Below are 21,816 nucleotides of genomic sequence, written 5' to 3'. Positions count from 1 at the left end.
CCTCCTTTTATCCTAAAATGTATGTATTGAACCAACAAAATTAAACACACAGAGAAGCAGAGACATTTTTAATTAAGAAACAAAACAATTTCAAACCCAAAATTATCTTCTAGGAGCTACTAGACAGTGGCAGACTCTTTAATGTACTAGAGCAAAGGTAGCAAAGGTTAAACATCCAGGAACTAAAGAAAAATATGCAAATGAGAAATAAAGTGCTGTGAGTCTAATTTTGTGCTGGCTAAAGTTATCCATGCAGTGATCCATCTCTTCATCTCTGCCGATCAAGAGAGGATGCTTTTCCAGACACACTCTATTATAAGAAATGTTCTGCTCTTACTGGTACCAAATTCTCTTGCCTACGTTGCAAAGAAAAATTAAATGAGCAACAGTCTGCCTTTTTTTTTCCCCCGTCTTTAAAGATTATGAAAAGCCCTTAAGCAGTTGGAGTGTCAGACCAATGGTTTTGTTACTCAAGTCTGTGATTCAGTAAATTTTAGAGTATGCAACTTTTAATAATTCCTTTTAACCTGGAGGGTTTATTTGCTGATTTATTTCTGAGCCATTTCCATCTCAGTATAAAACACAGCCTGCAATTAAAATACATTCAGTTGGCCTTTTAGCTTTACAGACCTTATCTCACATTGGCATTCACTTCCACATGCTGAATACTGAATTCTCAAGAGACTAAGGCATTGCTTAAACTCCTTAAACAGCTCTCTGGAGTGAGACATGGACATTGCTTTTTGTGACACCCAGTTAATTTTATTCTCTTTACTACTGCTCCATCTGCACAATTACAGTGATATTGGATAAGAAAGACAACCTGCACCCGATTTTGCAGGTGTTAATATTGCTTCACACCACTGTACATGTTACATTATCCATCAGACAAAGCTGACAGATGTTGCCTCAGCTCACTGCAGGCTGTTGAAGTCAGAGACATAGCGACCTCCAGAGCTGGGTGCCATGCCACAGGAGAGAGTACGCCAACATTTTTCCTAAGGAGAGCATTGTTTCCCTCCCTGAATGCAGCCAGTTTTGCCGTACAGTGTGAACAAACTCCTGGTTATGGAGGAGAATATGACACAGGGCCACATTTAGGAAAAAAAAAAAGGATTGTGAAATGCAGATCTTCTCCACCAGAAGGGGGCTCATCCTTATTTTCCCAGTCAAACTACTTAGATTTCCTCTCTTCTGTTTTCAGGAGGCCTGTTTTAAATTTCCTTCTGAAAATATGCCATTTTGGGCTATATGCCAGGCTTGAGCTGCTCTGACTGTTATGACACCAAGACGATCATTGAGCAATAAGATTTTTTTGTAGTAGCTTTTTACTGCTTTGTTGTGGTTTAGACACAGCTGGTAACTCAGCACCATGGAGCCATTCACTTACACCCCCATCTCCCTCTCCAGGCAGGATGCAGAAGAGAAGTGAAAGATTGTAAACCCCACAGTTTGAGATAAGAACAGTTTAATAACTCAACTACTACTACTACTACTACTAATGATAAGGCAAATAGCAAGGGGAGAGAATACAGAACTAAAAGGGGAAAGAAAAAAAACCGCAATGAGCACAAGTGACGCACAGTACCCACATTGCTCACCACCCACCGAATGATACCCGGCCTGACGTGAGCAGCAATTGGTCCCTTCCAGATGACTCCCCCAGTTCTACATCCTGAGCATGATGTGCTGTGGTATGGAATACCCCTTTGGCTAGTTTGGGTCAGGTGTTCTGCCTCTGTTTCCTCCTGGCTTTCTGTGCCACTCCTCACTGGCAGAGCATGAGACTGAAAAATTCTTGGTCAGGGAAAGCGCTGCTCAGCAACAACTAAAATATAGCTGTGTTATCAGATTTGTTCTCCGACTAAATCCAAAACACAGACCTGTCCCTGCTATGAGGAAGAAAATTAACTCTATCCCAGCTGAAACCAGGGGATTCTTTTGCATAGCTAAATTCTTTGCAATGATTAGAAATCTTTGTACTGAAGTTCAAGATGTCTGCATTTCTCATTAGGGATTTATCATGATATTGTCTGTAATTTTGAACCCCATATCTTGCCTTAAATTGCAGTAGTTATGAAGTGTGAACTGGAATTTCATTCCTAATGGTGTGTGGAGATTGTGCTCAGTGACAGATGGAAGAAGAGAGACCTGATAAAATGTGAAACTTTTGAAAGTTCTCTCTAAACTATATAGTGGGTTGTCAGGAGTTACAGGTCCTTCCTAGACTCAAATATGTATTTTGCAGTGGGGTAGCTTTGGAAATAGCTGGATCTGCTTTTATGTTTTTCTTCCTCTTTTTCTTTCTTCCCCTTTAGCCGACCGGACACATCCTTCTCTTGGTTTGTAAACCCTTTCAAGTGTCTGTATCACCTGATCTGGAGAAATTACAAGAAGTACATCATCATCGGCATAATTTTGCTCATTCTCATCGTCTTCCTGGTGCTCTTCATCTACACGCTGCCAGGTGCAATCAGTCACAGGATAGTTGCAGGATGAGAATAGGCTACCGCTCTCATTGTAACCAATCATATGCAGACACTTCAGTTAAAAGTCAGGCATACAGAATTAATCAACCTGAAACACACCTGATTCCTTGTAAAAAGAAATCATAACTATTTGTATCAGAAACTGGAGGCCTAGAATATTTTAACATCGTCTTTGGCTTCTTATTCAGATCCAGCTTATTATTAATACACTGGTGCAGCTTTATTGACAATTAAAGTTTGATTCTGCATCTAAAACTGAGTTAAATGTAAATTCCTCAGTGCTATACAGAAACTGATTCGTCAGTCACGTATTTATTATTGCAGGCAAATTGTTAAATACTAAGAGCAAAATGTGCACCAATTTAAATGAATAGTTCAGTCTTTGCATAGTTTTGTAATTAATTATTTAAACTGTTATTCAACGAACTTATAACAATATGATTATTTTGAGCTAAAAGGTATATTAAAAAAGACCTAAGGTAAAATTGTCTCATTTGGTTTCATGTGCAGAATTCATCTTGAACCTCTCAGTAGGAGCTCTATGCACTATGAAGATATCTTACATACATTGATCCAGGACCAAGCCTTGGCTCTGGACAACAGCAGCAAGCAGTAGCAGCAGCCCTGTTAGGACAAGATGGCTGAAATGACATCCCACTCATAACACCCCAGCCCATCACAAAACCCTCAGGAAAACTCAAGCATAGGCTTCCCTCCACAGCCACCACAACTGCAGAGCTTAAACTACCACAAGATAAACAGGGACTGGGGAAAAAATTATAATTTCTAATTCCCTTTCCATGTCCATAGAATGAGACAGGCAAAAGCAGCACTTGATTTCCCTGCAAGGCAAAGTTCCTACCAAGCTGAACCACCCAGCAGAGGCAGGACAACAGCAGCATCCCAGATAGCCCTGGCTCTGGCAAGGTACAGCCCTGAGGCTGTGGTGGAGGATGAGCTTTCAAGCCCAGGCTTGTGCTGTGCCAGCCAGGACATACTCAGCATCATCTGCAATGTCATTTCTGCAAAACTCACCAGGCCCATGCCATTTTTTGTGTGTTGTGCAGTTAGTCTGCATTTCATATGGCAAGGTAGCACCCCAGCAGTGTGCAGGACTGGGCTGGTACATGCGTTGTCGAGATGTGCTACACTCACATCTGCAACGTAGCATCCTTTCCAAAGATCATCTCTGGAGGTCTCTTTTCCTTTCTTTGCCATGTACCCCTTGGCCGTGACATGGACCCATTGGCAGCAGGAACATCCCTCTCCTGTCTCGGTGTGACCTTGGCAAAGGGCTGATTTGCTTCTGCTGTGAATGAAGCAGCACATCTGCCTCCCTCCCAAAATACATGTGCATCAGTCAGCAGCGTGATTGTACAGCTGTGGCTGCATTGTAGCAGCACCAAAATGCTAGAAATGTCACAAAACAGACAGATCAGCAGGTCAGTCCAGGGGAACTGTGATTAACTGAAAGCAAATTAATCTGTCAATCAGCTAGTATCCCTGAAATGCTTCAAGGAGAATAAAGCTTTCGGGATAAATCAGGCTTAGCTTAAGAGGCAGACCAGTCCTTTCTTACACAAGGGACATAACCACATGTCAGCTCAGGTGCTGGCATTTGAATTCTCTTGTAGAAAAGCACCACAAATATAGAGATCTGACACCATTTCCTGGCTCTGCCATGGACGGTGCCTTTTGAGAGGGCCCGGAGAGGTTTTCATGCAAACCATGAGAAGCATCAACAAGAGGTTAAATCTGTAAAAATTCCCATGTAGGGACTCCTAACTAACAACCATTGTGATAAAGATGAAAGCACAGCTTTCAAAATGTGTCCTCCAATTTTCAGGCTATAAGGAAAAGATACCTTTATTTTTATTTTTTTTTTTTTATGAAAGCCCAGTCTTTACTTTTCTAGCTTCTTGTAAACATTTTTAAATGTGAAGATAGCAACGCGACTGGTAGAAATTGTGTGTAGCTTACTCAATTAGTTTTGGTGAAGTTACCATACTGAGAGTGGTCATTCGTAGCTAGACTGCATTAATATTCTACTGAATATTGAATTTGTGGATTGGCAGAACAATTTATGCTACAAAGCAAAGGAAGAGGGGAAAGCCAAGCTCCAAAATACAGTGTATACATGCCTATCCTGAAGCTATCATTCTTCTGAGGCAACAAATTCAACAGCTCTGTGTCCCTTGGAAGACTTAATTCTTTGTGTTTTAACGTCCAATAAGAAACAGCCTCTCCTGGATTTGGGGAGTTGGGTATTTTTTGTTTAGTTTTGGGGTTTGCTTTGGTTTGGTTCGGTTTTTCCCCCAAATTTTGCAAGTTAGGATTCTGGACAAAGAATCTCTTTACAGACTTTACCTGTAAAGAGATTTTTTTTCCTACTCAGGAAAGGTTGAAGGCACTATGGTTGATGTTCATGTTATCATAGCTTCAGACATCAGTTACAGAAATGGCTTTTGATTGCCAGAAGCAGCTCCTCATGTTCTGTGTGCCAGCTGTGAAGTCCAAAAGGTATTTATGGATTTAAGAGCCCGTTTGCCTTCAGCTCCAAAGTACAGAGTGCTGTCTCTTTCCAGACTAATTTATACATTTTTTATCAGCTATTTGTGACTGGGGAAAAGCTCAACCCAAGATCTGGTTCCAGGCTCCCAGACATTTGGTGTATGACAACCACCTCTCCCTCCCACTTCCCAATGAAGTCTCAAAAGCAAACAGAGAACAACTTCTCATGGATTTCCAATGGAGAAAGGATAATTTACAAAAATCTTCCAGGCTGTGTCTCTTTTAATCACTTCTGCAAGCAGCTATGGAGACTCATCAGGGCTACATTAATTAGCAGGAACTATGCATCTGCTTCCTGGATGCCTCTGCCAGGGCCCCAGTACTCCATGGGAGTAACAGGGGCCATCTTCATTAAGAGCAATCATCTGGAAAGATCTGTAGTAGTTCCCTGTCTCCTGCCGACTGAGGAGTGGCTCTGGCTGAACTCTCTCTGATGACACTGACAGCTAATTAATGAGCTAATTCCAGCACCATGCTCTTCCAGAGTTACCTGCTCATCACAGCACAGAACTTGTTGCCGTATTTCAGCTCCTCAGAAGGGCTGTGTTAGACCTGCCAGCACAGGAGGACACTGTTACCAGCAGTGCCTCCCCCTTTTACTGCACTGGTGCCTAGTACTCCTTCCGCAAGCAGCCAATGTGCAAGGTGGAAAGCAGCAATTCCATTGCAAGCAAAATCTGATCCAGAAGATGCAATAAAAGGGAGGCCAGCGAAGGGGAGGGAAACCATATCCAGTTTTCCATATCCAGCCCCATCCTGCATTTTCCCTTGCTGTTCATGGCAGACCTGCAGGTGGTATCTGCAGGTGTTGTACGACTACTTCTCCAAATGTCTTTTAAGAAAGGCAAGTACAGAAATCTGGCATCCATTGGTAGGCAAAACTGAGAGTCATTTGAGACTGGGAAATAATGTAATATGTATAATAATATATTAAAAATGCAGACCAAGAACTCTTCAGGTATCTACATTGCTAGGTGGCAAGCTTGAACAGTATATATATATACTGCCATCATCTTTCTCCAGTGGTTTCCTTTTACTCTAGTTCTTTGTTATTCTCTGCAGTTCTCAACCAGAAGCATCTCTGTACGTGCTCAGTCCCTGAACCAGGGCAGTTGGACACCCTGTAGTACCATACCTCAGACTGATTCCTTAACCCACTTCTGCTACCTGCAGCCAATGTGACGACAGCTGGTCCAGTTACCTTGCTCAGAAGCCCTGCCTCTCAAACCTCCATCCTCCATCAAAGCACCATGCACCCATGAGCAGTGGTTACAGCTGCAACCCCCTGCTGGGCTAAGGGACAGATTTCAGGCACAAGGAAATCCAGATAGGTTTGTCGTGCCCAGAGCATGCTGAGGCTTGCAGATCTGCCCTGCAACTTACGTGCCAGATATCAGGAAAACAGAAAAAGAGCCAAGTGCAAAAGCAACTCCAAAGGCTGTTGGCATGAGAGATGCTGTCAGAAGAGGCAAGGATTTATTTTTTGTTTACTGATTTTTCAGTGATGTTTCTTTTCTGTGACAGATAAGCCGTAGTGAATCCACTCCAGAAGCAAGCGCATAATTCTGATATACTGACAAAGCATTGGCCTGTCTATATGGCTGTACAGCGAATAAACCTTGGCTGTGTTTGGTTCACGTGATGAACTTTTAATTAGCCATTGCAATAAAACCTCACTGAAACACTAAGCAAAGCACTGCTCAAACACCTGTGGCCTTTTGACACCACCTTTATGTTCTTGGCTCTTGGTGTGTGCATACCTTCACCGAAGAGAGCAGCTCTGCCTTCCACCGATGGCTGTCCAGAGCTGGTACCCAACAGCACAGATGGATGCACACAGCTTGTGTAAAAGTGCAACACAATAGCAGCTTCAAAGGCTGTTTTAGAGCCTTGGAACACAACTGGGTTGAATACCATACAGGAAAGTCAACCTATTAAGCAAAGAATAATAATAAGAGAAACCTGTTAATCAGAGGATTTGCGGGAGCCTTGCTGTTCTGCTTCTTCAATATATTAAATTTGAAATGGTTTTCATTTCCAGGCTCTGTTTTGACTGATTCCTGGTGGAGTGCAGCTCATGCAGATGTCTCATTAGCAGCTGTGATCAGAAAGAGAGCTTGCTTATGGCTCTGAGAGTATGGGTGGATTTTGAGGACCAGGACTTCCTGTTCTTGGCACAAGGAGCTGGAGTATCCATTTGTGAGGGGCACTAATGGCCTGGATGTGTAAAGAATGGCAATATGGAGAACGGGTTTCAAAGCCAGGTACTGTGATTTTTCCTCCCGGGAGCATGGTATACCCTTGACAGAGTGGAATATCTGCCTTCTCCAGTGCTGTTCATGTGATCCTGGGTCAACATCTCTCACTAACAATGTTCACTGCCCACCAGGACAGACCTTTTCAGTGAGGGGCCAACACATGTGCTCAAGAAATAGCAAATTATTAGGTCATCCAGTTGTTGGAGTTTTGGACATGAAAGGTTTTTCGTCCTGAAAAGTTTAGCTGGAATGCTTTGTCAGCATTTCATCCCCCCATAACATCTGTGATGTGGGAGGAAAGATGTAAAGGCTGAACCCTTTTTACTGACTCCACACGTTTTGGTCAGGTCCTTTTGGTTCGTAAAACCAAAGATTGTGCAGGCAGCTGAAAAAGTTTGGGAACAACTACATTTGTAGCACAAATCTCATTACAGCCATCAAAGATTCCTGTGGCTGTAGAGCCCTTTCCGCACCATGGGTTAAGAGCCAAACCATCTTTATTTCCAAGACTTCACTTTCCCCAAATCACCTCTAATTTGGGGGCTGAAATTTTATAGATTGGCTTTGGTGCTTCCATTCACATTCAGTGGTTTGAGAAGTTAGATGGACTTATGGACAGGGAAACACGGGATGATGAAAATTTGGGGTTGCTGTATGAAGCTGGACCACGAGCCATGGAAACCAGCTGGCAGAGACAGTGGCAGAGCTGTGCACAGGGCTGTATGAGGGGCATGGTCCAGGCTGAGTTCTTGCATCAATCCTTGGGGGCTTGCACCACGAATACGCTCCAGACTGCGAGATCTTGAGCAGCTGAACATGCCCTTGCCAAAGCCATTTTTTACTACATCAGGCAAATTAATTCCCAGCAGGTGTTAAGTTATCCAAAGTGTTCTTCCCATTGGACCCAAAAAGGGAAGCTGCACCTGTAAATCACTTGCATCTGTAGTCACTGGGGTGCTGACCGAATTCCCCGTGGGATTTGAGCATGTGTCAGCCCCCAGAAACTCCACTGCTTATGCCAGGCACAAGACCTATTTTTAGGAACACAATAAAAAAAGGTCTGGCTTCTGCCTGAAAGGTTGTTTCACTTGGTTAGTATTCAAATATGATAATTTATTCATGGCAAAACAATTATCTTGTGGCACACAAAACTAAACACTGACACCTTTCAGTCTCAAAAGGTGATGGGTTTGACTGAATTTATTCCCATCCATTTTGCTCCTCCTGTGAGGAAGGTGAGGCACTGAGAACATGCCAAGGACCTCCCAGACAGTCTGCATGGGAGAGAAATATCAGTTCATTAGCTGAGTCTGGTCTTGGAAAAGCTGTAATTTAAGAAGCCCTGTGGATCATGCCTTGCTTTGTTAACTGATCCCATCCAATAGGGCTGAAGGTCGAACAGGGTGTGCAATAGAAATCCTACCTGTAAAGTACCTTTGGGCCACTCTGCTTTCAGACCTCTCTTCTGCATGCTTCATGGGCACAAGGCTTTCCCTGCAGTCCTTAATCACGAGACAACAAGATTTCCCAATCAGCTTTCATTCACTGCTAAAATTAAACATTCCCTATTGCCAAGTGCTCAGCTAAACCCCCTGTTCTTTTTCCCACCGTGCCACCAGTTGCCAGTACTGCAAGAGCAGACAAGTAATTCTCTCTTTGGAAGAAAGCAACCTCACAGGTTCTTTCATTCTAAATACCAGTGAAGCAAGCTTATCTTCCAGCAGCAATGAAAAGTAGATGCACAGCTGGTTTAACTGGGCTCATCCTTGTGTGTTGTTTACTGAGCCTGTATTACTGACTTTCTTAGGTAACTGGCTGTAAATTAAAGGATAAAAACATCTCTGCAGTCCTTGGGACTGGGAAACAAGCAGCCTGCCTGGAAATGAGTGAAAATGAGCTACAGAAAGTGCATTCTAGAAGAGGGTTTGGCAGCACAGATCAGACACATTGCTGGAACCCAGCTCCTGTGCATCCCAACCTACAGCAGGAGCACCAAGAAAGAACCAGTTCCAAATTTCACAGCTGGTCCTGCTACCTCCAGGTTTCAGAGCAGCTTGAGCATGGCAGGAGCAGGCTTACCAGCTGGATCAAGGTGCCCTGTGGGATGTGGGCAGGCTCAAACACTGCTGAGGCTCCTCGGTGCTGGTCAGGATCAGTGTCTGACAGCAGCAGCCCACCCCTACGTGACCTGATCTCACCTCAGCTCTCTGGGTCTGATGGCATTTCAGTACTTTTGGAGGTCTTCGCTCACATTTCTCACAGCCTGCAGTTCAAAACCAGTGGCAGTTTCTCTTGGAGTTAAACAAATGAGGATCCCTGTCTCAGAAGCACAGGCAGTATTGTTTTGTCAGTGCTTTTGAGGGGGCAAAGCAAATTTGCCAGTGAAAAATGTTATTTTAACCTGAGGCAGCTTGCAAGTACTTCGTACGTTACAGCTTTTTGGTTGCACTGCTTATGATTACATTAACTCTGAGCTTTCAGCAGGCTCTTGACTTATGAATATGTATGATCACGATCTCCATTTTCAATCCCACAAAACCCATCCCAGGGTCATAAGGTCTTTTTTACACAGTAAGCCTTGCGGGTTGGTTTTACTCATTACCACATACCTCACTGAAAAGAAGGCAAACTCACTGTGGCTCCAAATGGTGTGCGTGCAGTTGCGAGTCACCCACTGAGTTGTGAGCAGCTGGTGTGCATCCTGCTCACATCTTGCAAAGCTCTCATGGTGAGACTCACCATCAGAGCAGAGCTCCTGAAACACTGGTATGCCAGAGCATTCATGCTCAGCTCATTACCAATCAGACAATATGGTTTGTGTGGTCAACCATCCCCAGCATAGTTTAAACATTAAACTGAAATGGCTCTGCCAGTGTTCAACCCCTGGTGTAGCAAAGCATCAAATGGGAAGCAGTTCTGCTCTCACCAAATATGGTGGGAGTTTCGTTTCTGATGTGTGCAGGGCTTAAGATTGCTAAACTTCATACAGTCAACAAATTGGGAGTAAGTGATTTTGCTGCTGAAGGCTTTGGAAAAGAGGCCCACTGCTTCTCATCAAATTTGTGCTTCTGATGATTTTGCATTTTAGAGGAAATTAAGCACACAGTAAAGAATTAACCATTGTGATGAAATACTCCATTATAAAAAAGTGCTAGTAGCTTCAGGATTTCATGTGTTCAGTCTTCTGTTGTGCAGGACTCAAGATGAGGACTGGGGAAAAAAAACCATGAACAACAAATGTCTCTGCAAAAAAAGCTTCTCTAAACTCCTGCAGTCTGACTGCAGCCCTGGAGATCCATTTTCCCAATCGAGGATCACTGGATGCAGTTCTGAAGCAGCGGGTGGCATGTAGGAACATCACACAGAGACATCGAGACAGGATCAGCATCAGATGCCACATACACATGGGTATGGTGGCACAGGCACTGAGGCAGAGCAGAAGCAAATCAGTCAGCTGCTTGCGCTCACCCCACCACCCCTCACTGAATCACCTGATGTGAGGACCTCATCAGCCTGGATATGAGCTATTGCTGCAAGTAACACCTTAAGGGTCATACTGAGATGGGACACAAGCATTTTTAGCAGTCAGTGGCTTCAGAATTGAATCTTCCTAGTCAAGAGCATTATAATCCAGGAGAAAAGGAACACACGGCACACATAGGGCACTTTGGAGTGAAGGTGGAGAGAGATCTGAATTCAGATTGCTTTGCACCAGGAACCTAGAACAAGCTGTTTCAAACAGACCTAGCAACCAACCCACCATGAGACGGTTGCTGGGGTAGCAACCAAAGAGTACAGTAGAGCAACGCTGGGCCAACAGACCAAACTTCTGCCTTTCCTATTTTGCTTGTTTCAGTCCTTTTATTGCAAAAGGTGGAAAGGAGTCCGATTAAATAATTTCTCAGCTGTGGCAAAAGAAGGGGTAACAATTTGAAGATGAGTAGAATAGAGAGTATGAATAAAATGAATGAGGTGGAGAAGATTCTAGCAAGTCATTTGTGATTTTCAACTACGTCTACCTTTTTCACTATACTTTTATTGGGATGACAATTTTCATCCAAAATCTGTGCTGTGCTTTTACTGTTCACCTCTTACAGTTGACCAAAATGTAGCAGACTCATGCCAGAAGTCGCTCATCTAATTGTAACCCCCTGGAAGTTTATATATTGGCTTGTCATTGCCCAACTGGCAAAGCATTGAAGGGCAAAATTTGAGACACCTACCTGGAGTACTGCCATCTGTTCCTTTTTCCTCATTTTCTGTTTGTACAATTCACACTTATATGAAGTTACATTTTTTATTAAGTCCTTAAGCAGAAAGGCTGTTATGCCAATGCAGAAAATCTGTTACGCCAGTGCAGTTACCATGCTGCAGAGACTCTAAATTCACTTGGCCTAATGAGGATGTTGGTGATGCAAGTGCATCACTCCCTACTCTGTGAACTGCAGCACTGAGCTCAGTCTTTTTGACATCCTAAAGTAAATCCCCATGTAAGTATTTCTTGAAAGAATATAAAAATTATCAAGTCAAGACAAGGTATCTAAGACCATTCAGCCAGTTCCTTATCCACTGAGTGGTTCATCTGCCAAATCCATGCCCCTCTGGGATGGGGCAGGACAGTATCAAATGCATTGTACAAGTCCAGGTAGCAGGAAGCTTCACAAGCACATAACAGCAAAGTTGTTGTAGTTTGAAGAACTTTGTATCAGACCATCACTGAAGGAAATGTGGTTGTTACCTCTCAAGTGGAAAGATAATAATAGGATGGAGAGAAAGGCGCTGAGGTAAATATTGCCTGAGGAAAGAGAAGGCAAGATAGTTTAGAAAATGTGGAGACGTTATCAGGGAGAAGGAAATCATGTACTGAAAAAGCAATAATGCTACAGAGCCACTCATTTTTGGTATACAATAAGGCATGAATTTTAATTACCAGGTTCATGTTTGCCAGAAGTTTTGTAAGTTTCTAAGGAAACTTACAAAAGTTTCATTTTTTGAGAGAACAACTAGGAAGAGTTTGGATTTTAGGAAGATTTTTTGAAGTCTTTATATAACAGTATACCTTAACAGGAATATCCACAGTATACTTTGCTACTGCTTGAATGTCACATCTATTCAAATAACGTCTTCCCATAACCCACCATATTGTCTTCAGACAAGACTCATATCCACTCTGAAGAAGACATAGCTGGGATGGTGGGTTGTGCTGAGTGTCCCTGTTTGGCTACTGGGAATGGAAGTGGCTGCTTTAACCTTGGTGGAATCAGACTGAAAAACAAATCAAGCCTATATGGTTACCTTTGTGTCTGTGAGATTGTTTAAGGGCTGAGAGATTGTAAAGCTGGGAAAGGGTATTCCCACTGAGTTGCCCGCCTGATGTGGGCAAAGGGGATGGAGACAGGATTTCAGGGAACACAGATCACTGTGTGGAAATCCACTTTTTGTGAGCTGTTTTTTGAAGAAAATGAGAAATTTGCCGGTGGGACAGAGTTTTCTAGAGAAGGAGCCTTCCATAATTGCTGCAGAGGGATGGGTTGCTCCCAGGCAAAAGAAGAATGACCAAGTGTGGAGGAACCTCAATGTCCTGCCTGCTCACATCTCTCTCTGTGTTCACAGTAGGCTCTATGTACCCTCATTAAGCAGCTGTTTGTGGTCCATTTGAAGCAGAATTTAAACTGTGATTAACATCTCCCTTCTTAGGACCTCTTATGGTCACACTGAGGCTTTTCCTCACCTTGTGTTTTCTCAGCAGGTACTTGGCCCTTGCTTTGAGATGTCTATTTTAGCATATTTATTCTTATGGGGATGCAGAAGCAAATAGTCCCTGTGCTGTTCATGGAACTGGGAGACCTTGTAAAACGAAGAAATGATTCTTGTATGTCCTTTGTGTCTTGTCCTGTTACTGGGTGCCACTGAAAGATCCTGGCTCTGTCTTGTTTATTCTATCTCCATCAAGTTTTTATACATATCAATAAGATCCCCAAAGCCTTGTCTTCCCTAAGCTGAACAGTTCCATTTCCAGAGAGATGCTTCAGTCCCTTAATCATCTTCATGGCACTTTAATGGATGTGCTCCAGTATGTCCCTGTCTGTCTTGTACTGGGAGCCTGTCTCTGGGCACAGCACCCAGAAGAGTCACCCATGCTGAGGGAGGATCACCTCTTTCTACCTGTTGGCAAAGCTCTTCCAATGCAGCTCAGGTTGCTGCTGGCCTCCTTATAACTTATCCTCACAACTTCTGTTTCTATCTGTAAAAGGGACATTTTGTCAGAGAGGTGATAAAACTCTTTAAACAATTTGAGGCACTCAGAATGTGCCAATGGAGCCCTTCATAGCTACTTAAATAAAGGAAAAGGTTTTGCTCCCTGGTAATGGTAAAAAACCCTTCAGCTGCCTCCCCCATACCCCATGGCACAGTAAATAAATAAATACTGACTTCCCAGCGAGCCCTCTGTGAGAGGAATGTGGGCAGTTTGGACAACTCCATCCTCTGCATTACTGATGTATCTCCTGGCCACTGTGGACAGATGAAGCTCAGTAGTATCATGAGCTGCCTACAGTGTATGTACAATAAATGCATCTTACAATGTGTCATTACACCAGAAGAAAAGTCCCAGCCAAAGAAGACTCTAGAACTGAGGGAACACCTGGGAAGACAAGGTAGCTCCTGTTACATTTGCATGTTACAGCTCCAAGCCTGTCTCCAGAAGACATCCCAGAGGAAGGCACTAGAGCAGAGGGTCTCACGCAACAACAGTCCAAACCACCAAGGCTGCCGTCCTGTTAACAGGAGAGAACAAATAGGTGGAATTCAATTACACCTGGCAAAGGAGGCACATCACAGGTAAAGGGAGCAAGAGAAAGCTCAGCCACAGCTGCCCTGGGAGGGATGGGGAAGGTGTTTGGTCAGGGCTAAGGTCTCAGTGGTCGAACTCCTCTAGGGTTCTGAATAGCACTGAATAGCAACCTGTAGGGAGTCGAGTGGTGGTGCTTGAACTCCTTTCTGTTCTCCTGCCTGAAACAAGCCTTAGGGCATCTCAGAGACTACCAGGGATGGATGTTTCTGCACAGGTAGGATCTGAGTTTGGATTCCTTTATTCTGCCTCTCCAGTAATCTTTTTATTCTGCCTTCTCTTTCTGTAATCTTTGTTTGAAATGCAGCTACCTATCCTTTGGTTCGGCTGAAATAAACCTGTCACGTTGCCATCCCTGGCTTGCCTGGTGTTAGGAGTCTTGGAGGAGTAAGAGAACTGTTCAGCAGCAGCAAAGTGAATTAGAGATATGTACAGGCAGCACTGCTGCTGATCTTGAAAAGAGGTTCATTAGGCAGTTTTCCCACCTCACAGTGAGAAGTCCCTCTCCAGCAGCTTCCAGCCCCAGGCACCTTTTCTCTGTCTGTTCTTGTCACATACCTCACTTGTCTGTCTGAAGGAATGGAAAGTTTTATGCAAAGCAGTCACCAAAACCACTTGGATCTTCTCTGCCTCAGCAAGGCTGCCCCAGCAGGTATGTTTGTCTCCTCACATGGACTGCATTGCCTCATCTCAGCCAGTGCTGGGGCATGACCGTATCTGAGACAATCATGAAGAAAGGAGGAACTACCTCACCTCCATATTTCACCAAGTGAAAATACCATTATCCTGCTATTGTATCATATCATATCATATCATATCATATCATATCATATCATATCATATCGTATCAATCATATATCATATCATATCATATCATATCGTAGAATAGTTAGGGTTGGAAAGAACCTTAAGATCATCTAATTCCAACTCCCTGCCATCATGGCATTTATTCATCAACCTCTTTAAGAAAATATAAGATATCTGTTTATTTTTCTTAAAATGATGATATCCTTGCTGCCTTTTCAAAACTGTTCTGATACAGACATTGCTTGTACTCCTGCCTAGAGCTCAAGACATCATTGCTGTTCTTAAGTAATCAGCAGGAAAATCATGCAGAGACCTCAGAAATCAAGTATGCTCTTCCTATTGACTAATTACTATTGTTAAAGCTAACCAGCTGAAGAATTAAACTGTGCTGCAAATAGGTGTTTGATTGAAAATAAAAAACCAAAACCCTCATTGCACTATGAAACCAGCCAAGAAGTTGGATGCTGTTTCCATGAATGGCATGGTCAGAAAGGGTAGTAGGATCTGAATGGCCCTTTTCCTCTGAAAGCATTGTCAGGATGCAGTTGAAGGTGCAGGAGCTTTGTGCAGCACTGCAGCAACAAAAGCAGCTGATCTAGTGACCCTGGCAAAGTGACGTCAAATAGATGGGAAAGGCTTGTGCTTCATCTCAGTTTCCAAATTCAAGGACAGCATTTAAAGTTAGCAGAGATAAGGGATTGAGATAGGTCCTGTACCAATTTCTGGAGTGGCAGCCACACTTGCATTACTTTTTCATTTACCTTACACAGGTAAAAAAGCTGCATGTGAAACATTAAAGGCATCTTGTGAAGTTTCCACATACTGTGAAAAGCAGCAATAGAAGGAACTTCTCCATCAAACATCACTTATTTCAAGAGCTATTAGGGGCTGAGCTCAGTTCCCTGAATGTAGAACGTAGCCTTTCTGATTGATAACTACAAAATAAAATGTCTCTATTGGATATGTACATATGTGCAAAAGCAGGTTTGGATTGAGAACAGCAAAGACTGCAGTTTTCCCAAATGAAATCCTTCTAGTCCAAGTCAGCAATGGAAACTGAAACTTTATCGCTGCTTGGGCTGAAAGTTTCACTAAGCCTCGGGTCTAAGGAGATTTCCTGCGCTGGGAAATTTCAGCTCAAACAGTTATAACTGAGCAAAATGACAAGTGATGGGAGACATGATTGTAAGGCAAATTATAGGACTAGAAGGATCCTGCCTTCAAGACAGGCAAGTAGGTCATTCCTCATCTACTGATCTCATAGAAAGTATTTTCTGCTCCCTAATCTGTACCTTCTTCCAAGTTTCTTTGATTACTTCTGTCATGGGATGGAAATGAGGATTACTCTTTTATCCCTCCTAGGAACTCCATGTGAATTTCAAGACCTTTTTAATGTTTCTGCATCACAGCCTCTGAATTGACCTAAGTGTCCTAGCTGAGACATCATCCATGGTGAACAAGGCAGCAAAGAAACCTTGGGCCTTGTGGGCTAATTGCAAAAGTCACCTTAACAATTAGCCTGGTGTGATATGCCGAGCCGATATGCTCGGCTGAAAGGTAGTGAAGTCAGGGAGGTTCAGTCACTTACTCTGTTGTCTGTGTTTTGTGGGTATATACTGCAGCCAGCCTGGGAGAAAGAAGGAAATGGTCAAAGAAAACTCTTCATTTTCTCCATCGTTAATCTCAGTGGATTTATAAAGCTGTTCTTAAAATTTTCCATTGAAAGGTACATGGGAAGCTTAGGAGAATAAGAGCACATGTGGAAAATACACTGAATTGTAGAAGATGCCTTACTATATGAGGGCACTTTTCAATCTTTTTTATTTCAAGGTATCATTATATGCAGAATGACCTTATGAAGTATTAGATGCAGAATCTGAGCACAAAATATAGCAAGAAGTAAACTCCTGTAAGGATTCAGAGAGACCATGGACACCACAAAAAAAAAAAAAGAGCAGATATGTAGCTTATTTACATGTCATCTAAATTCTGTGTCTTATCCTGACTTCAGATCAGAATTATTAAATTAAGTTATTAATTGACTTTGTGGAACAGACACCAAATGTACACAAAATTGTCTCCAACACAAACTCAGCCTCACGCTTCTGTTGGATTATTTGTGACAGCCTAGGCAGAAAATTGATTATTATTATAAATCATTTCATGAACCCTCTTCTGGTGCAGTAAAAGGCAATGATTCAGCCAACCAAAAAATGGTGAATAAAAAGAAATTAAGGACTCAGTTAAGAGTAATTCTAGGTCAGAAATTGGTTGATGGAAGATTGTTGAATCCATTAAAAGTTCCACTTGGTTATTTTTAGTTCTGTAACATAACTCAGCCCAAAGTAAATCAGTTATAAAGCGGGTAGAACTACCCCAGCACTCCAGAGTGTGAGGCTGTACCTTGACTAACCACAGACAGTAAAGCTTTTTTGAACCGCTTGTTTCTATTTGAATGCATTCTTTTGTTTAATAACATTAATATTTTCCTATGTTTTCTAGAGAGCACTGCAGTTTCTTTATCTGTTTCAATGCAGCATGAAAATATTCCAGAGGCTGGAAGAGGGGAAATTTGTAAGACAAACTGCTTTCTACTAGTGGAAGATATTAATGTACTGTTTGTAAAATGGATGCTATGTTTTCTAGAAGGAAACTTGAAGTGGATATTAAAAGGCTATAGCTACATATCAATTCAGGTTTAGAGGGTTAGACACAAAGTATTTTTGAGGAAAAAATGGAACATTACATCAAGCAACACCTGGGAGTGACCCATGATGGAAGAGTCTTAAAGATGAGTGAGCAAGGTCCATGAAGGAAACTGGCATCATGCAGCACCCCAGCACCGGGACTCAAGCCACTTAACCCCATCTCTGAAGCTCTAGTCCTGAGCTCAACACCTAAACTCTCAGTGTGATGCATAAATCGCATTACACAAATGCCAGAGAAGTAAATAAGAATGACACAGTCCCTAAGCCACAGCAGGGCAAGTGACAGGGAGGAGGAGACAGGTTAAATACACCTTTTTCTATAGAACTTTCTCTGGAGCTAATGCTTCAGTCAGGACTATCCTTTTTCATAGAAAATGGTGGAAGAAGTTGTTTGTGTACCATCACTCACTAAATGGAGCAATAACCCTGTGATGACAGCACTTCAGTTGGGGAAGGCTGAGGTATAAATCCCGTTTCTTTCTCTTTTGTAGCTGAAAATAAAATCTGAGTTTTTCCTTTTGCCTGGTTGCTCAGTCATAAAACAATCTCTTGTTTGGTTCATAAAAAACACCACTTCTATGGGCTTGAATATAGCTAAAATAATGCATTTTGTGCATGCAGACTCCATGTAGTTTAAGTGAGCAGGTGACATATTACTTTGCATTACTGTTGGTTTTGATCTCCCCATACATATAGAAAATGATGTAAATTCAGTCAGACCCCTGATTGCTGTTGCTGGGATACCATAAGAAAATACATGTGAGACAAAGTAAGATAATAGATGTGATACCACAAATAACAATGGACAAATCATCACAGATGTAAAATTTCTCAGTAAAGGACCTAAATGCTAGATAGAAATCACTTCATTTCACTTCATTTAGGATTCATTCATATCAAGGCATTTAAATCAACCAACTGGATGTTAATAATATTTTAAATTGAAAGGCAAACACAATAAAGAGAGAGACTGGGATCTGAAGATTGAGGGACCATCAAGCATGTTATAGGGATTACCCTCATCCTGTGGTCAGAGGCTTGACCAGTGAAGTCCTGAGTGAGAAGGGATGTACCCCACATAGATACATTTTTTGTTATTCTGCTTTACCTAATCTGGCAATAAATTAATGTGACTTGTATGACAAGGTCCTAGGGTTCTCTTTGTTATCTTTGCCTGTTCAGTGGTGTAACAGAGTAAGTAATTATTTACACATGTGAAAGACAAATGCATTCAACTGAGAACTGAGAGATATCACAGTATCTAGGATAAGAACATTTTTCTGGGAATCAGAGTGCTTTTGTCAGATGAAAAGGACATTTGAGTATTGATTGTCCTATTTACAGGAATTATGGTATTAAGTAATGCTTCAGGTGGATTTGTAATGTCACTTGATGTTATGGAACCTGATGTTAATGGGTTTGCCTTTATTGAATATAAAAGCCAAAATCTGAAAGCATTTCCATGAAGTGTTGTTCTTCAGACAGAGAGGATGTACAACAACTTGCCAGCAACACTGACTTTGAAGGCTCATTCCTAGGGTGAAGAACCCATCACACCACTTACTGGGCTGTTCACTTCCCAGAGCAGCGTTGGGAACCCTTGTCAACCAGCAAAAGGACTAGGACTGCTATTTGGTGTTCACTGCTGGAGAAGAATCAGACCCCACAGCTGGAGTTGCCTGTAGGTCTCATGTACCCAGGAAACATGGCATTGGAGTTATTCTCAGATGCAGAGGACAAAGATAATACACTTAGAAAGAGAATGCATTGAAAAGTCTCCCAGACCACAGCATTTTCTCACCAATTTCTTCACCATCATGAACCTGCAAAGCTGTAAAGGTAGACTTGGAAATAATTTCTTCAACAGCATGGAAATACGCCAAGGAATCTCGGCAACTTCCCCAAGTCATCCCAGCACAGCACTTTTCCAGGTCTTGTTTAGATTCTATTTCAGAGCATGTAAAAGTGATTTCCCTCTCAGTAAAACTCCACTAAATACTGACAATTTGCTCACCCCTGTTTTTCATCTTCATACTTTTTCATCCAGTCCTGTGCGGAACAAGCCCAATGACCAAGGCAGACTTCCTCTAAATCATAGGCTCTGAGAACAAGCACATCAGGATTCACATTGCAAAATGTTCCCATGGACCTAAGAGACGAGGAGAGTTCCCAGTATAAACCTTCCTCACTGACTTGCAAATGCTTCTGGTACTTCAGGGAGTCTCATCCTGACATCACTTGTATTTCCCTGGCAGCTTGTCACCTCTGAATCTTTCACTTCACTTTAAAATCTTCCCCCCCGCCAACTCCTTAGCTTGAAGTACTTAATTAATGTCTGAAGCTCCGTTAAAGCATTTAAGTGATCTGACATCTGCAACCCACAGGGAAAAAAAAAGGCTTCCTCCGCTAATTGGTACATGGAAAATTGCAGAGTCACATACTATGAAAAACCATTTTGAGTTTTAGTAAGTTTGTGGGTCCAAAGTCCTTGTCCCTCGGGACCTGCTTTGAGGTCCCTGGTTGTGATTCCATGGCAGACTCTTCTCTGAACACTAAGCAGGCAAGGAAGGATCACCCCCTGCTCCAGAAGGGATCCACGCTCAGAACACTTCCTCTGGTTCCCAGGCAGAGGCTTCTTTCATGTAGTCCTCCAAGAGAAATATCTGCCTCCAGACTGGCCAAGCAAATAGATAAGTACCGCTAGCCCCTTCCATGTCAAACACTGCTCTGTGCTGAGAGCATCCCATAAGGCACAGACAACTTCAGCACCAAAAATTCTGCTCTTGGGATAAGGGCAGCAGTGCAGCTTCCATATGTTGACATAAAGCACTTGGACACCAAGACCTTCACTACTACTCAGTGATATTGTGTTGGGTCTTGCTATATTTCTCTTTTCTAGAGCATCCTATAGAAGCATCTCCAGACATTGCCCACTTGGGTTGATAGGTCCCCTAAGTCAAAGACTTAAGACAGAGTTCGGGTGACTGGATGTAAATGTACAGGGTACAGATTTCTACTTCTGAGCTGGTCAACCCAGATTTGTCTTGCAGCAGATGTAATCCACAATTTCATGGGTGTAATTTAATCTGATCCTATGGCAGCTGTCTGAAACAGCTCACATTAATTGCACCTAGCTTTTTGTCTTTTCATTCAAAAAAATTCTCCAAGATATACGTTCATGTGCCTAGAAATGGTTTCCAGGATTAGCTGCTCCATCACCTCCCAGGGATCAAGGGGAGGTTGACCAACTTGTAGCTCCTTGGATCCTCCTTCTTGCCCTTCTTGAATGTAGTAGTGATGTTTACTTTCCTCCAGTTGTCATTGCAGGGTGACCAGTACTCCAGATTACTCAGGGAAGGACTTCATCCTTTAAGCATGGATTTCTGTAGCTGGGGAACACGGCTTCTTGCCACATATATGACAATAGCATGCAGAGGAAAGCTTGTCTTCATGGTATTCCAAGGCCATCTGTGTGGTTGGTGCCTGACTGATTGATCTGTCTGCTCCCAGGTCTCTCTCCACCTCAGAGACCATGCCTCTGAGATGGGTAATTGCATGAATCTCAGAGTTCATATCTCAACAAAACTGTGTACTTCAATCTGTGCCATCTAACATCCACTGCACACAACATTATTAAGTAGCAAGAAAGACTAAATTAATCCCTCATGTATCGCCATGGACACAAGAGATCATCATTTTCCAGCACTGAGAATTTGGTGGGGACAGAATGCCAATAAAACCTCCTTCACAGCACTGAGTTTCTTACATCTTAATTCCTTTCAGTCAGCAGCATCTGGCATTTGTTGAGATACTAAAATCTGTGAAATTCACTTTTCCCTCTGAGTTTGCAGCCTTGTGTTCACCAGCAAGAAAATTCAGCTAGTAAAAAAGTCTACCTCTTTCTTTGCTTGGTTTTGAGAGTAAAAGGAAGAAAATCAGTAAAAGTTTAGGTGAAAGGCAATGAATGAAATGCTCAAGAAATAAGCAGAAGAGAGGGGTCATCCTAGGAGAAAGGAAAATGGTTGGAAAATGTAGATTGTGAAAGCAAGACTGCACAAGAAGCTCTCCTTCCTGGTAGGAGGCACAATGTACATATTCTCTCATTTCTAACTCTAGGAACTAATAACCAGACA

At 42.5% G+C, this 21,816-nt stretch overlaps 1 protein-coding gene across 1 annotated transcript in view; it reads left to right on the top strand.

Annotated features, from left to right (window-relative positions):
* FER1L6 (fer-1 like family member 6) overlaps positions 1-3,311 on the top strand; it is a 54,280-nt gene extending 50,969 nt beyond the window's left edge. Inside the window, exon 40 of the mRNA XM_061447569.1 lies at positions 2,319-3,311. Within this exon, the coding sequence (XP_061303553.1) occupies positions 2,319-2,499 (181 nt within the window). The 3' untranslated portion in view covers positions 2,500-3,311. The remainder of the gene's footprint in view (positions 1-2,318) is intronic.
* The last annotated feature ends 18,505 nt before the right edge of the window (positions 3,312-21,816 follow it).

This window comes from Pezoporus flaviventris, unplaced genomic scaffold (genome assembly GCF_033815535.1).
Source record: "Pezoporus flaviventris isolate CSIRO_AGI_PZ_B2104156 unplaced genomic scaffold, CSIRO_AGI_Pfla_v1 ptg000007l, whole genome shotgun sequence".
In the NCBI taxonomy this organism is placed as follows: Eukaryota; Metazoa; Chordata; class Aves; order Psittaciformes; family Psittacidae; genus Pezoporus; species Pezoporus flaviventris.
The sequence above is the reverse complement of the archived record's forward strand: the minus strand, read 5'-3'. Positions and strand labels throughout refer to the sequence as shown.